Source organism: Diplotaxodon limnothrissa, linkage group LG12 (assembly GCF_057381915.1).
Source record: "Diplotaxodon limnothrissa isolate DT_005_m linkage group LG12, D_limnothrissa_male_GT1.1, whole genome shotgun sequence".
Classification (NCBI taxonomy): domain Eukaryota; kingdom Metazoa; phylum Chordata; class Actinopteri; order Cichliformes; family Cichlidae; genus Diplotaxodon; species Diplotaxodon limnothrissa.
In genome coordinates this window covers 31,190,411-31,205,653 of record NC_140607.1, presented here as the reverse complement: position 1 = coordinate 31,205,653, position 15,243 = coordinate 31,190,411, and the positions used below count along the sequence as shown (strand labels likewise).

The window sequence follows — 15,243 nt, the reverse complement described above, 5'->3', positions numbered from 1 at the left end:
GAACAGTGGCAGAAATCCCAGGAAAGGCACTGGAGTGGAACACTTTTGGAAAGTTTCATGGTTCATTGACAAGACAGAGGCTAAAAAAAGTCCTCTGCTATAGAAGGGTGTAAGCTGGGCTCATAATGTAAGGCAGTGAGTTCGAGAGCAGTGGGCTCAGAGACAGAGGCTGACAGCAGAGAGGTGTTCTGCTGCCATCCTGAGGGGGTCAATAAAAATAAACAGAAAAACATAGGTAACTAATTTTTGGGGTTGTTTTTTTTTTTGTTGGTTTGATTGTTTTTATTTCAGGTGTATTGTTAGAGATCAGTAGTAGAAATTAACAAACATGAGTCATTAATATATGTTTAAGGTACTTTAAAGCTCATTTTCAGCTCCAAGTTTTATAGTAAACCAGCCTTATATGACTTCCCAGTAACACACACAATCAAATTAAAAACAATACTCAAGTGACTACCTGCCACACGCCTTGTAAACGTTACTTATGAACTCGATCTCCCACTCCAAAAGTATGAATATTTTGGAGCAGCCCGGTGGTTAGCATGGTGGTTAGCACTGTTGGCGACTTGTCCAGTGTGTACCCCGCCTCTCGCCCTATGACAGCTGGCTCCAGCACCCCTCCACTCCAGCAAAGGATATGCGGAAGTGAATGAATGGATGGATGGATTTAAATTCTAATAAGTTACTTGATTGTAACCACGTGTTGCACTCTACATAAAGTGATCTATACTAATTAGAAGTCATGACTAAAGGGGACAAGAAATGCTGCACTGTTGGGCCCTACTCTCAGAAACTGAAGCCAGGTTTAATAACTAAGGGGTTAAAGTCTCGTGTGGTTGGTTGGTTCCGAAACTAGTGACAGAATCGATAACGCAGAGGAAAATAAGGTCACTAAAACTAAAATTCAGTTTAAGTTGATCACATCTGTGCTGTCTCCCATTGCAACAATGAGTTTTATGTTAAGGATTTACTGTTCACTTTCACTCTGTCTCTTCAGCAGTAAGTGGCTCTTCGCTGTTTGGCTAGTTGCATTCAAACGGGAAAATCCAGGGTTAGCCGTAATGTTCAGGTTTGTAAAGCACTTTATAAATGAGGGCCATATACTTTAATGGTATATATGTAAGATAAAATAAGGAAAGGGCGATCCACTATAAGATTATTTCCAATTTATGCTATTTCTACAATTCAGAGGAAAATAATATTATAGAATTATACTTTTTGAACCAGTATTTGATGGCTGTAATGATATATCACCAGTTAACCCATTCATATATTTACACAGTGAAAGCAGAGAGAACATAAAAATACACACAAATTCCTCATCCAGCTGGTGGATTCAAACCCAAGACCCAAGACTTTTGCTGTGAGGCAAGAGTGCTAACCACTGCACCACCCTTAACCTTCATATATAATAACAAAAAAGCTGCCAAGTCACAAATGTATAAGTAATAATTATAAATACAGGAATACAAACATGGATGTAAACCACCTCTTTTTCTCAGGTTTATTTGATAAAATGCATACCATGTACCGTTTTTATTTTAATGCCCACCTAGTTTGTAGTTTAAATGCATCTGGCTAAGAAAAATAGTTTCAGCTCTATTTTTAAGTCTCTGAAATACTGTTACATGAGGACCTATTAGTCAGTTTACTCAAATACATGTTTTCAGTTCTCAAAACAGATTTACAAAGGTCAGCATAACACTTTCTGAAACAACCGATGTATAAAATATACATTTGAAATATGTAACAACAAGAGCAGCAGTAATATAGATTCAGAACTACAGACATTTAAAGCTTCTATTCTGTCTCACTGTGGCTGTAGCTGCAGACTGTTGATGAACACAGTCTGCAGCTCGTTGATGTCGTCTGTGGTCTCTATGGGAATGCTGAGCCTGCCTGGTGAGCTCGAAAGCCCACCGGAGGTGTACGGTGGGTCATAGTGACACTGGCTGAGATTTTCATAGTAGATATCCCCGCAGCCTCCAACTGCGCCCTGCAGATGCTCACCGATGTCCAAATAGCGATGCTGCGGGGAGAGGCGGTTGTAGTCCTGGGCCTGGTGTGACCCGTGATAGAGGTGGTGGCGGTGTTCGGGTCCAGGGCTGTGACAGGGGCTGTGGGATGGACTGTGGGGCATCAGGCAGGTCTGCAGGCAGCTGTTTCGCCGCATGGCCCGGTGGAGATCCAGTCGGGCTATCAGCGGCTTTCCAATGTTGACGCTTTTCGTCCAGTGGATCGGATGATCGTCGTCCATAGCAGTGAAGGTTCCCTGAAGGCACACGGTGAAGACCAGCTCCTCCTGTTGCATGAGGTGTTAGCACACAAAAAGTTGTATTAATCAACACTCAAAGCTGTTGTAGCACAAAATGAAACCACATCAAATAATTTCTGAATTATAAATCATCTTAACAACTGTGAATAAACTTTATGGTGACCAGGTAAATCCTCCTACTTCCAGTGATCCTATAAGTTTTCTATGTGTCAACTATTCAATAGTTTATCTATACAAGAGGAAAAGTTTAATGACTTTTCCTTTACACACGCAAACATCACTATATCTATTAGATCAGAGATTAGCGAGGATTAGCAAGAGGAGAAGATCTTAATAAATCATAATCTGGGGTGGCTGTGGCTACATGTAGCTTGCCATCACCAGTGTGTGAATGGGTGGATGACTGAATGTGTAAAGTGCTATACAAATACAGCATTTAATAATGCCTCACAGCCTCCTAGAAGATCCACATGTGAAAATCCTATTTGATTTTCAACAAATTTGATTTTCACATTCGTTGATCTCTGACATCAACATGTTGTGACCCTGACCATTAACCATCATCTTTTATAGCTGAAGAGTAAAGATTATCCGCAGATGTTGATGTAGCAGCGGAGCAGATGTTACAGATGTTATACAAAGCTTCTCTGCCTATCCATTAAGTGGTGCAGAAGGTGGTCAGGAGAAATCATTAATTTTCCATAAACATTCATCACAGTTATTCATTTGGATGACCTCTGATGGAAAGAATAGCAAATGTGTACTCATTCAAACTAAATTCAAGCTGAATTCAAACAGCAACAGGATTGAAAGGATATAATTCCCTCAGCAAGTAACATGAATGCACTCCACAGCTGGTAGCTTAATATCCAGACACACGTTAGGGATTGCTCCACCCTTTGTGTAATATCTCCACATCTATTCCTACTCCTCAGATCAACTTATCCATCAACCAGAAAAAAGCCAGTTACATTCACACTGTGGCCTGGGAAGTGCGAGTATAGTTAAAACTCCATGAAACACATCCCACTACGCTCCGATCAGCTCACCAGTCTCAGACCTCAAATTAACCATGATGTTAGCTGGATCCAGCACTCTATATTTCCTCCAGTTATGTCCAGCTCCGAAATCTAGCACACTAAGCGATATACTGTAAATATTTATAATTCTTACCCTAAGCTTCTGCAGTGAGCTGAGTCTGGTGTAGAGACAGTGTTGCGGCAGACTGCTGGACAGGAGGTAGATCCCTGTCTCCTCTGGAGTTTCTCTATTCATCAATTTAGGATCCACATCAAGGTCCTAAGGGAGTTTTCACAAACAGAAAAAGTTGCATATTTACAGACACTTATGGTGTAACTTCTCCTTCACTGCTTAGTGATAGACAGATACAAATGTATGTTCTGCTTTCAGATTCATGAGAGCATACCTGTGAGAAGTCAGTGACGTGTGCTTGACAGAAGGACATGTCTGTAGGTTTCTTAACGATGTGAGTGTAAATCACGAGCACATTGGAGAACTCCGCAGCGAAGCCCAACTTAATCTGAGCGCCGCAGTCAAAGTTGAGACACATACTCTCAGGAAGTTCTGCAGTAAAATACAGAAACTAATTTAGACTCACATACATTTAAGTTTGCATACATTTGACCGAAAGTCCACCTGTAACCATTTACTTAAAATGAAAACTGAAAAACTTTGACTCCCATGTCCCAAAGATTAATAATAACAGCTTTATTATTATTAATCATGTGTGTGTGAATAGTTTTTTGTTTTTACATTGCCCTTGTGCCTAAAATAATTCAAAGAAAAATGCTAAATATGCATTACAGTCCTTTTAGTACAACTAAATAATGACTAACACAACAATATGTCAAATATATATCACTCATTCACCAAAAATGTCTTTAGTTTGTAAAATACTGAATGCTTTCACTGCTTCTCTCTCAAATGCCACAAATAAAACAGGCACAAAAGAAAAAGCAGCATTTAAAGTGAGAAACCTAACAGGTTGGGACAATATTTAGAGGAACTGGGTCCCCCTCAGACACTGTGAAAGCAAGATTTACAACAGTAAGAGCGAATGACTTCTCCATTGTAGGGGCAAATACTAGAAGAGGCACCGTGGCTGTTACAGGGTGCGTCTCTCACTCTACTGATTGTTGCCCTTTCACCAAGTTTCTACCAGTATAAGCTGAGCACTTTTTCACCATTTGTAAAAATCTGACTGAGCCTCCAGTTCTGAGCTGCCATAGGCAAATAAGGTTTTTAACATATAAAAAAAATGCTTTAAATCTCTAGTACTAAACTCACCGTGAGCTTTTGCCCACTGTCGGCTGTGGGCATGAGCGAGATCAGCGCTGTCTCCGGGCAAAATAGGATCCGTCAGCGCTCTCCTCTCCGACAGACTGCTGCGGATCTCCAGAGCCTGCTTCCCCTTTGTAGCGTCAAACTGGCCCATATCTGTGCACAAAACATAAATCAGACAGTCTGCAGTTATTATAACACAAAAAGCCAAAACATCCTTACATGACCTGAAACGCAATCAGATTAAAAACATTGCATTGGGAGTTGAGAGGCATTGGATTTTTAATTTAACAAAAGCTAATGGATCATAAACTTGTGGGTCCTTGAAGGAAACTCCATTAGCCAACAAGCATGGAAGAATAATGGAAAGCAGAATACGTTTAATTAAATTGTTTTATTCTTTTCATTAAACTGACCGCTGAAACACATCCTGCAGGAAACACAGTAACTGAAATGCAATTTAATTTAAATTTTGCCAAAGGATTCAAAATGCTCTGCTGATCATCTTTTAACTAAGTGCTTCCTACATTGTCTCTGATGTTAGCATATGCTGTACTTTTGTGTTGTTTCTTACCCTCGGCGACTCTGTCCAGCACCACAGTGATCTTCTCGTCATCCAGCAGGCGCTTCTTCAGAAACTTGACAAACACACCGTTGGTGAAGCCGGTGGAGCTCAGCTCAAAGGCCTCTGCATCTTGGCACCTGAACAGCCAAACAAATAATTCAACACTTCATATCTGGGAAACCAAAACCATGTATGAAGTTAATTTATGGACTTACGTAGCATATCCAAAGACAATGTTGGCGGTAACCCTCAGGACGACGTTTGAAGTGCTGTCATCGTGAATATTCCTGAAAATAAATATGTAAAATTTTGATACTTTCTAAACTTTAAGCTAGAGAGACAATAGTTTCCTAACTGTCCTTTTCTTAAAGAAAACAGAATATATGCAGTGCTCAAAGAAAATTAGAGGAACACTCAAAGCAGACATTGGGTCTTGAAGGTCGACGTACATGCTCGTAATGAGATGCCGGATTACATCCTGTTTGATCTTCTCACAGACCTGGATCAGGACATCGAGAGCTCCTGGATAGTCCGTGGCTTAATTTGACACATGGTCTTTTATCCCCATACCAAACAGCAATCAGTGTAGTGCTGGCTAGCATGTTTAGGTCTGATCTTCAAAGGATATGCCTCCCCAGACCAACACTGACCCAATACAAACAAATCATGTTGGATGATGTTACAGGCATATTGTTCACCAAGGTGTCTCCAGATACTTTGTCACATGTGCTCGGTGTGAATCTTCTGCTACACCCTCCACAATCTTGAGACTGTGTCGGGAGACACAGCAAACCTTCTTGTGATGACACATACAGATGTGCCATCCTGGAGAAGGTGGACTACCTGTGCACCCTGAATGGGCTGTAGATACCATCTCATGGTATGAGCAGTGACAATGCCACTAACAAACACCAAAACTAGAGAGAATCAGTCAGGAGGGACGAGGAGAGAGCAATTCAGTTCAATTTTATTTATATAGCACCAAAACTGTTGCCTCAATGCAGTTATAGCAGTGGTCAGTAACGGCCACTTGTGCAACCTTTCCTTTTGGGGGCGATGTCTTCTTGTTACCTGCTCAGTGCCACTGGTATCACTTTTATTTGAACCAACGCTGCTAAAATGGGTTCACAATGTTTCCTGCTTTGTAGCAGGACAGACGGATACCCCGGCGGTTTAACTGACTGTGTGTTATACAGTGATGATCTGTGTTCTCTTGATTTTTTCTGAATGACTCTAGCACTCACCTCTTCCTGCACATGTCCAGCAGAAAAACATTGAGGTCCGTCTCCTTTTCCTGCATCAGTTTAAGGATGCTCTGCACACACAAACAGTTGGCTGAGCGGTACGGATTTGGAGCATCTACTGGCACCATGAAACTGTTTCCATAGTTTTCATATCCGTGACCAGCATAGTACAGCAGACCTAAAGAGGAAAGTCGGCATTTCAGTCAGGCAGCTGAGAGATACAAGATCTGGTTGCATACAGCTTTTTTTACTGTTGTTATTTAATGTTTATTTAATTAGAATAACATTTGTTAAGTTATAAATAATCTTGAAAATGCTATGCATTCATTTATATTTTCTTATTTTATCTAAATATTGTTTATGCTTAGATTAGAAGGATTAAAATGGTAGTGTTTCTCTTTCATGCTGTGTTTTGGGATCCGTATATTTCTGTCACCTTCTGGGCTGAAACAATGGCCCAAACCGCTCAGAGGTAAGTCAAATGCAAACGTACCATAGACTCCTTTGTGAAGCAGCAGTAGAAACTCATCTACAGCATTTCTCATCTCTGACTCTGTGAGGTCTAGTAGCGAAACCACCTTGAAGTTTAGCTGCCGCAGGAGGTTAGTGAGATCATAAACATCCACCATTGGAGCTTTAAGCTGCGGGTGGTTCTGGTAAGACAGGTTTCCGATCAGCAGGGCCACTTTGTCAGTTGCTGGGATCAAACACATGAAAGGGAGAAAATGATGAATGTAATAAAAGGAATACCATCCAAAAATCAATGACATACATGGTTTCAGAACTGGAAAGTGAAGTGGAAACAGACAATAACTGAAGGCGGAAGCGCTGCGTGTGACAACGGTGCAAAATCCAGTTATGAAACCTTACAGGTGTGTAGCGAACATCAGAACAAAGGCAAAGTTCACTGGAACATGACGTTAAGTAGTATCGGTTTAAAGGTGTTATAACGCAGGGGCTTTCCTTTTTCCCCCACATACGACTCATCTGCTTTGCTTACTTTTAATATCATGTAAATGACAACAAAGTCCATGTTTTTTTCCTGTCCTTATTTGAGTAAATCTGCTGGTACTGTTTTGCACAGGATCGTTTGTTCAGTTAGACTACAATAAACAATGATTTCCAATGGCAGTTCCTATTTTTTTTGCATGGCTGCACAGTACATGTTAGAGCAAGAAAAACATCCATCAGAAGAAATGGGGAATTTACATACATTCACAGCATTTGTGATTTATTGTTTGCACAAACTAGAAACTGAGGTAGAGATGATAAGAATCATAATAACCAAGAAATGGAGGGAGGAAGGAAGGAAGTGTTTCATACAACAGTGACATTATTATCACGCTGATGTCATAAAACACGCCAGCCTTTTGTGAAGCTTTTCCTTTTTTGGTGAGTAGCTTTTTTTAGTGGGTGTTATTCTCTGGTGTTTAGTGCATGATGCTGCAAAGTGTTATTTTGTCCTTGTGTGTGGCTGCTAACACTGTGCTACAAGAAGGTTTCACATCTTTGTGTTGGCGTAAGTACTGAGACTGAAACTGATCGCAGTAGTATCGCACATGCAAAGTAGAGGAACTGTGCACCAGCTATCAGTCCTGCATAAAGATACTCACCATAAAGTTGTTCAGGAATACTGTTTAGGAAGAATTCATTGGAACCTAAAAAACAACAAGAAAGTCAACACAAAGCCAAGCATAACATAGGAAGTGCTGTTTAAGAGAAATATTTGATGTCTATGCTTGCTGCGCGTGGTTCCTCTTACCTTCTCCAATGGCGTAAATGTCATCTAGGAAAAAAAAATATCATTATCACTCAAGTTTAGCGTACAAAACTGATTAGTTAAATGAAAGGGTGAAACTTAATAGTAATAATATTCAGAATTAATAAGAAAGAAAAGACCAAAACCAACACTGAAGTAATCTGCTAACGTCTCTTTGTGCACAAGGACACATGATCAGTCTGCTCTTTGTCTACATTTCATTTATAGACTCTACAGAGATTCAGGGGAAGCAAACAGATGCATGAAACAGTGAGCAAAAAGCATTTATTGTTTCAGTATTTAAGTAATATTTTCCCCTGTTGCATCTGATTCAGCTCAAATAAATGTGACTGAGCATTCAACTTAAAATGGCTTGCAACTGTTCTCATAGTGGTCCACAGTGGGATACTACACCACTGGATTTAAATGATGTGTTTCAGAAACATTTTTACACAGATTTCTTTTTTTTTTTTACTTCCAATCTGGCCAGAAAAACAACTTGTTTAAATGAGTAAACACTTTTTAAATGATGCTGGAAGCTCGTAGGTTGTTTTTTTTCCCCGCAGTAGCAAACACTGTGTCATGTCACTCCTAGTTCCCCTCAATCTCTACAACTGAAGTAGAGAGTACAAAATTAGCATGACCCACAGAGCCACAAAAACCACAATAATTGAAAAAACAACAGAATGATACACAGAAACTATTTGGTGGTCTAAATGTTTCTTTGTGAGTATTTGTAACAGTCAAAGGATGCTGAGTGTGGGACTGCAACAGTCATCATCACACGTAATGGACACGTAACCACAACTTAGTGCTGCAGACATTTTTCCCCATACAGCAATCGAGCTCTGTCACACAGACAGAGAAACACGATGAGTGGTTGAATTGGATCACTTCATTAAGTACCACAGATAAATATGAAATGCATTAAAGATGACAGGAAGGATTGATTTTAGTACAATCAGAAAGCATGCATGTGAGTTTTGTGCTGATTAGTGAGAATAATCCAAGACCACAATCCACATGCAATCTGAATGAAGTTGTGATTTCCATTCGCATGCAGCTAACACCTGCTAACTGTTACCCAATTTAAAACACCATGCACCAGTGCCTTCAACTCTACCTTCAGAGCACTCCATTGCCCCTGAAATCTGGACTGATATCCTTGGTGCTTTCAGTTAAGAACAGAGGCAAATAATCGCTCAAATATGATGACAATGAAACTGGTTCAATAGTAATTTTAAACAAAATGTCTTCAAGTGTGACATACCTATCACAACATCAACTTCATTGGTCCACATTCTCTCAGAGCTGCTGCTGATCTCACAGCGATACCTGCCTTGTTGTTCCTGCATCACGTGAGGAATCTGAAATATACACACAGTTATGCCACAACAGTTTTAATGTCTCAAACACACACACACACACACACACACACACACACACACACACACACACACACACACACACACACACACACACACACACACACACACACACACACACACACACACACACACACACACACACACACACACAAGCAATAAAAGAAAAACATTTCTTCCCATATCCTCTCACCATGAGTTTCCTCTTTGTAGAATTCGGAATTGGGACTCCATTTCTGTGCCACTGGTATCGAGGAATCGGCCGTCCCACGGCTCCGCATTCCAGCTGCAAATCTTCCCCAACATGTAGCCGCTGGGACTGAGGCTGGATCACCACCTTTTGTCGACCATCTAAAAAGTGATAACTCTGCCCTGATGATGTGAGGAAAGAAGACAATTACACACAGCACTGCATAACGTATTCTTCATCCGTTAAAGGATTCCCATTTGAGCTGGAAAAAGTGACAGAGTTTCAGGTCCCGCAAAAATAAACAAGTCCTGTTCAGACAAAGAACAGGAAACTGAGGTCAGTGAGCTTCAAACACTAACAATATCTCAGTGATGAATCATTTGTTTTCAATGGAGAAAATCTACATAAAGTCAGAATAAAATGTTGGAATACTGGAGAAAACCTTTGTACACAACACCAAGAAAGAAACTTCTGATTAACTGTGTAAACTGCAAGATTTTGCATACTGTTTTTTATGTTATTTAATTACTAGTACATTATTAGGTTGCAACTGTTGGTTGTTGTCCTCAAAGAGGGATATAGGTTAGCTGGGAAAGTTATTTTTATTAACAGTCAACCAAATCAGGCAAAGCTATTTTACAGTGACAAAAGCTTGTAGTGTGCCATTTATTAGCTTTGAGCAATAAGGCCACATCTTCGTCACAGCATCCATGTTATTTTCATATTCCAAGCACAGGAGCACAGGGTAGCTGGAAGGAAGTAAAACAAAAACTCATAAAAGACAAACATCTGAAGAGCATATGTATTAAATATTGCAAGTGTGCTAGCTATGTGCACAGTATATAGCTAGCGCACACTGCAAGGCATCAGGTCAGAACGATCACAGTCACTGGTCCTTTTTTGAGGATTTAAATTCCACACTTAAACTTCTTCTCTAGTACCACACATTCAAGATGTGTACCAGCAGGCGTGGCTCTGGATTATGAAATACTTCGCCTGCTATCCAAACAATATAACAACAAACTGTCAATCACTGCTGCTTTGCATTGAATAGACAAGAGCTTTTGGTCTTATAACTAATCTGTAACAATTGTGATGTAACAAGAGTGCAGTGTTTAACACCGCGCTAATTCGCACACACGCTAGATTCTTGAGATTCTTGGCTGAGCAGCTGTAGCGCAGAATTAATATTTAGCGCATTTATGCTAATAACCACAGCAATTAACCACAGGAATTACAAAATCACTTCTGCATCACGCTAAAGCCATTCACAAACGCTGCTAAAGAAACTTCAATGTTTTAGCTTTAACTGGAGATAAGATTACCAACGGCTCTACAAAAAAGGCCCTTTCTCTAACAGTAAGAACTCATGACAGCCCTCCTGTCTTGGCCAGAGTTGATGTGTTTTTGGAGGTTTTTTGGTAGGCGGAGTCAATCAATGCAAATGGGAGCACTTGGTCAGTTTCCAGCATTTGAGCTGTATCCCTCTCTCTCTCTTATCTACCCAGCATTATGTTACTTGTTTTGCCTGCTTCAACCTTTTAATATAGTTTTGCATAGTACAACACCTGACACCAGACGTGGGGGAACTCCAGGTCTCAAGCGCCAGTGTCCTACAGGTTTTAGATGTGTCCTCGATCCAACACAGCTGATTTAAATGGCTACATTACCTCCTCAACATGTCTCGAAGTTCTCCACAGGCCTGGTAATGAACTAATTGTTTGATTCAGATGTGGTGACCCAGGATGATATCTAAAACCTGCAGGACACCGGCCCTTGAGTTCCCAATCCCCGCTCTTACACTCACCATTTTAACTCCACCTGCTGAGATGCTGACAACACTGACCTCATAACCTCTTTTCAGTTAATACTTTTAATTTAAACTGTGTCTCTTTCAGTTTTTGTCATGGCTCATGAGGTGAATCATGACCTGATAACTTAATTTCTTCTATCCACACAGCGGACAGCATATAGACAGTGATGTAATTCAACTCCTAAAGCCCAGAGATGTGAAATATATACAATCAGAGCTGCAACATCAAACATCACCTTAACTGAATATGATTTTTGGACAGATCTACTGAATATAAACCTGCACAATCTTACCGTAACACAAGGTGACATTCAGGACATCCACCTGAGCCCAGTGGCTGAACTCAAAGGCATCTCCACAGTTGACTCTGCAGATGTAAAAACCAGCATCCTTCATCTGGACTGGACTTATTACCAAGTCTGGGGAGAAGCTGTTTGGAACCTGAAGTTTGAAAACCACATTTATTAGTTTACAAGGTTGTTCCCAGCTCAGAAGTGAGACAATTTCGACACCACAGTCATTTTATCTAATGCCTGAAAACTCTGCATGATGGAAACATTATGTCATCATTATGGACATAATAAACTGGAAGGTATATGCATTTTTCTCAACTTGGGCCTGTGAGCTTTGTCTTTCTTTGATCTTCTACTGTCAATGATCTTTATGAGTCGCTGAAATCCAAAAAGGGATGATAAAGTCTTTTACATCACAAGATCAGGAGCAAGCAGGGCATAAGGAGCACTGTTTCTATTTGAAAAAGGTGCTGATTGAGATCACTTCAAGCCCAAACTTGTTAATTTTGTACTTCAGCTCAAGTTTGTGACTCACTGCTTAAAATCCTGACTTCCTTAAAGACTTCTGCCAGGAAGTACTGCTTAAGGAAATGCATTTCAGAGACCGTGAGGCAAAGTTAACAGTTTGGGGAAAAATATTTTTTAAAATAACCTTGCAGTTACCTAAAATTACATTTAGTGTCTTGAAAAAAAATTGGAAAAAAATTGTGTATTTATAAAACTAATGTCCTTAGTTTTAGTCTGCTAGTTCATTTAGGGAAATCAGGCTGAAGAGGCTGACAAACAGCCTCCTTATAATCATTAAAAACACACAAACAACACTGACACTAATGAAATTTAAACATTAACTACACAACACAATGAGCAAAACCACTCTGTAAACTGAGTGAAAATAAACTAAAACCAAAACACAAACTCATTAGAAAAGATCAAAGCTTTGGGTAGAAACTTAGACATGAGCTCCTTCCTCCTAATAATACGACAGCATCTGAATGTGTCTTTTTCTATGATTGAGCACCCATGATGAAGGAAGGAAGTGTTTCATACAACAGTGACATGATGATGAAGGATGTAAAAGTTACATCCTTCAAGTCAGAATGAGTAACACTTATGTATCCCTTTCAGCATGGCGTCACAAGACTGAATGCATGCTGACGCTGACACATGCAGACAATTGCAACTGTGCACCTTTATGAGTTGCTCAGCTCACTAAAAAACATCCCTGCGCTATAGGAAGAGATTCAGGTAAGTTTCTTAACCACTTATTTAGGATCACCCATTAACTATGATGAAACAACAGTGCTATTTACTGCACCGATGATAGGGTAATCATGTCTTCTCACTATTGGAAATACTCTGTTTTATGGGAAAGTCCTGACTGAGAAGAGAATGCAACCGCAGGACTCACTAGTGGTGAATTTACCGGATCATGCAGGTGGACTTTGTACTAGGAAGTTGTCGGTTTAAACACCATTTAATGTTTGATCAGACCATGTTGGACATTTTTGATCTCACATGCATTTCAGTTGTGTCATTTCTAGTAAAGTTAGTAAAGTTATGGCTGCAGTGAATGTGTGAAAAACGCTAAAGAGGTTTTAACGCAAGTACTTCAATTTAAAGTCAGAAAAAATTCAATGTGTGTGTGTGTGTGTGTGTGTGTGTGTGTGTGTGTGTGTGTATGTGTGTGTGTGTGTGTGTGTGTGTGTGCGTCAGAGGAACTCACCTCTTCCTTAGATTTGAACCACTGGTACTGTACTGGAGACTTGCCCACAGCATGGCAGCTGAGCCGCAGATTGTGGCCACATATAATGGATACAGACTGGGGCTGAATGAGGATCTGGAGGGCTGCACATGTACAGGATAATTACTGTGAATTTACACTGATTTAGATGGACTGTATACAGCAGAACTTTGTGGTGCCTATAAGTTTCATCCAAACAGCACAATGAACTGCGAGCTTCAGATGAGAAATAAAAAGAATGCAGAAGATTAACCTGCATGATTGACAACATAGCAGCATCGATGTGGTTTTACTCTACCTGGCGGTTTCAGGCACTGCAGAGCCTCTGAGTTGCCTAAAGTTTGGAGGTAGTCCATCAGATGGCCTGTGGTGCAGCCTCGCTCTCCCATCAGCCTTAGCAGCATGAGACTCGGGCTTCCCTCCAGCTCCAGCACCTTCAGCGAGCACATCTCCATGTCGTCCGAGCTGGAAAACATGTAGGTGATTGTCAGCATTTCATATTTCAAATCGTATTACAGTAAAACTCGTCTTTACCATTTTCACACACGAAAACTCAGATCATAAGAAACTGTTAGACAAAGATAAGGGAATAAGTTTACACAAATTTAAAAGAAAGGCAAATTAATGATAATCTTTAAACCATCTGCACTGCTTAGTGCACAATCAGTGAAACACTTTATCTAACAGATAGATGTTAGTGTCATACCGTAACACTTGTATTTGTTGAAGCTTATTACAAAGCTCCTTAATAAGTTATATTTAAGAGCTGATATGTCTTGCTGTTCAGTTTTTGTGATTCTCTATTTACCTGAACTCCCTTCTTTTGTGCTATTTTACACTTGTCTGAGCTTATTTAGTTTGTACTTATTTGATTGAGCCACGTTGTTTTTTAAGTTTTGGCTGCTGTTTTGGTATAATAATGCATATTTCATCTTATAAGCAGACTGCACTGTACGGGGAATATATGTACTCAAACACACGGTGTAATAGTGATATTAGGCAGGTGTGATATCATATGATAATGTTACAGCTGTACAGTAACAGCTAGGATGAAAAAAACAGAGGCAAACATTAGTCATCATCATTATTTGTTAATAAAACTGCATATAAATAATGACTGGACCCTACACTTTTGATTGATAGTTTCATTAACTGCCATTAACCTGGAAGACGCTGTAAGGAAAAACAAATATTTGTCCAATTTAATCTCTCAATGAGGGTTTCTTGATTTTATTAACTTGGAGTTACATATTTATTTATGCCAGAAAATATACAGGTTAATTGTGCATTACTGTATTACATACTCTACACCTTTATTTTTTAATATAAACCACAACATAAAATTGACAATAACCACCAAACCGAACAGTGTAACTATAATGAAAGTTAATCGCATTAGTCTCCATTAGCTTTAATAAATAAACCGGTGGTTAAGTGTATGCATGCAATGATTTCTGGTCATTTGCTAAGTACAAGTACTAATAGTAATGTTTAACCCACCTGACTTTAAACCGTCTATCATTGCCAACAATCTCTCCAAGTTTTCGCCATCCTTTAGTGCTGGATTTGTCCAGCACCTCACACAGCCTCTTCACAACCGGCTCCTTCAACGAGTTGATCTTCGTGGACCGTTCCAAAGAGTCCGACATGACAGTTCCTCAACCAAAGCTCACCATC

The 15,243-nt window shown here is 39.9% G+C and overlaps 1 protein-coding gene across 2 annotated transcripts; it reads right to left on the bottom strand.

The window, feature by feature from the left end:
* Window positions 1-1,810: 1,810 nt before the first annotated feature.
* malt1 (MALT paracaspase 1) lies at window positions 1,811-15,243 on the bottom strand. 2 transcript variants are annotated; one of them, XM_085368655.1, is made up of 18 exons: window positions 15,067-15,243; window positions 13,865-14,031; window positions 13,549-13,670; window positions 11,826-11,973; window positions 11,541-11,543; window positions 9,723-9,901; window positions 9,415-9,511; window positions 9,268-9,315; window positions 8,148-8,171; window positions 7,999-8,043; window positions 6,879-7,082; window positions 6,386-6,563; window positions 5,357-5,428; window positions 5,151-5,278; window positions 4,583-4,732; window positions 3,702-3,859; window positions 3,449-3,574; window positions 1,811-2,302 (listed from the first exon to the last, which is right to left on the bottom strand). In XM_085368655.1, the coding sequence occupies exons 1-18, from the start codon at window positions 15,213-15,215 to the stop codon at window positions 1,811-1,813; spliced, it is 2,490 nt and encodes an 829-aa protein (XP_085224781.1). In that variant the 5' UTR covers window positions 15,216-15,243. The 2 variants fall into 2 exon arrangements, with proteins under 2 accessions (XP_085224781.1, XP_085224780.1); XM_085368654.1 differs by lacking the exon at window positions 11,541-11,543.

Excerpts from the sequence above, each read along its gene's own strand:
- malt1 (XM_085368655.1), bottom strand. The coding sequence starts at position 15,215 with ATGTCGGACTCTTTGGAACGGTCCACGAAGATCAACTCGTTGAAGGAG. Across the intron at positions 14,032-15,066 it reads GATAGACGGTTTAAAGTCAG|CTCGGACGACATGGAGATGT; the intron begins GTGGGTTAAACA and ends CATGTTTTCCAG. Across the intron at positions 4,733-5,150 it reads GCTGGACAGAGTCGCCGAGG|ATATGGGCCAGTTTGACGCT; the intron begins GTAAGAAACAAC and ends TTTTGTGCACAG.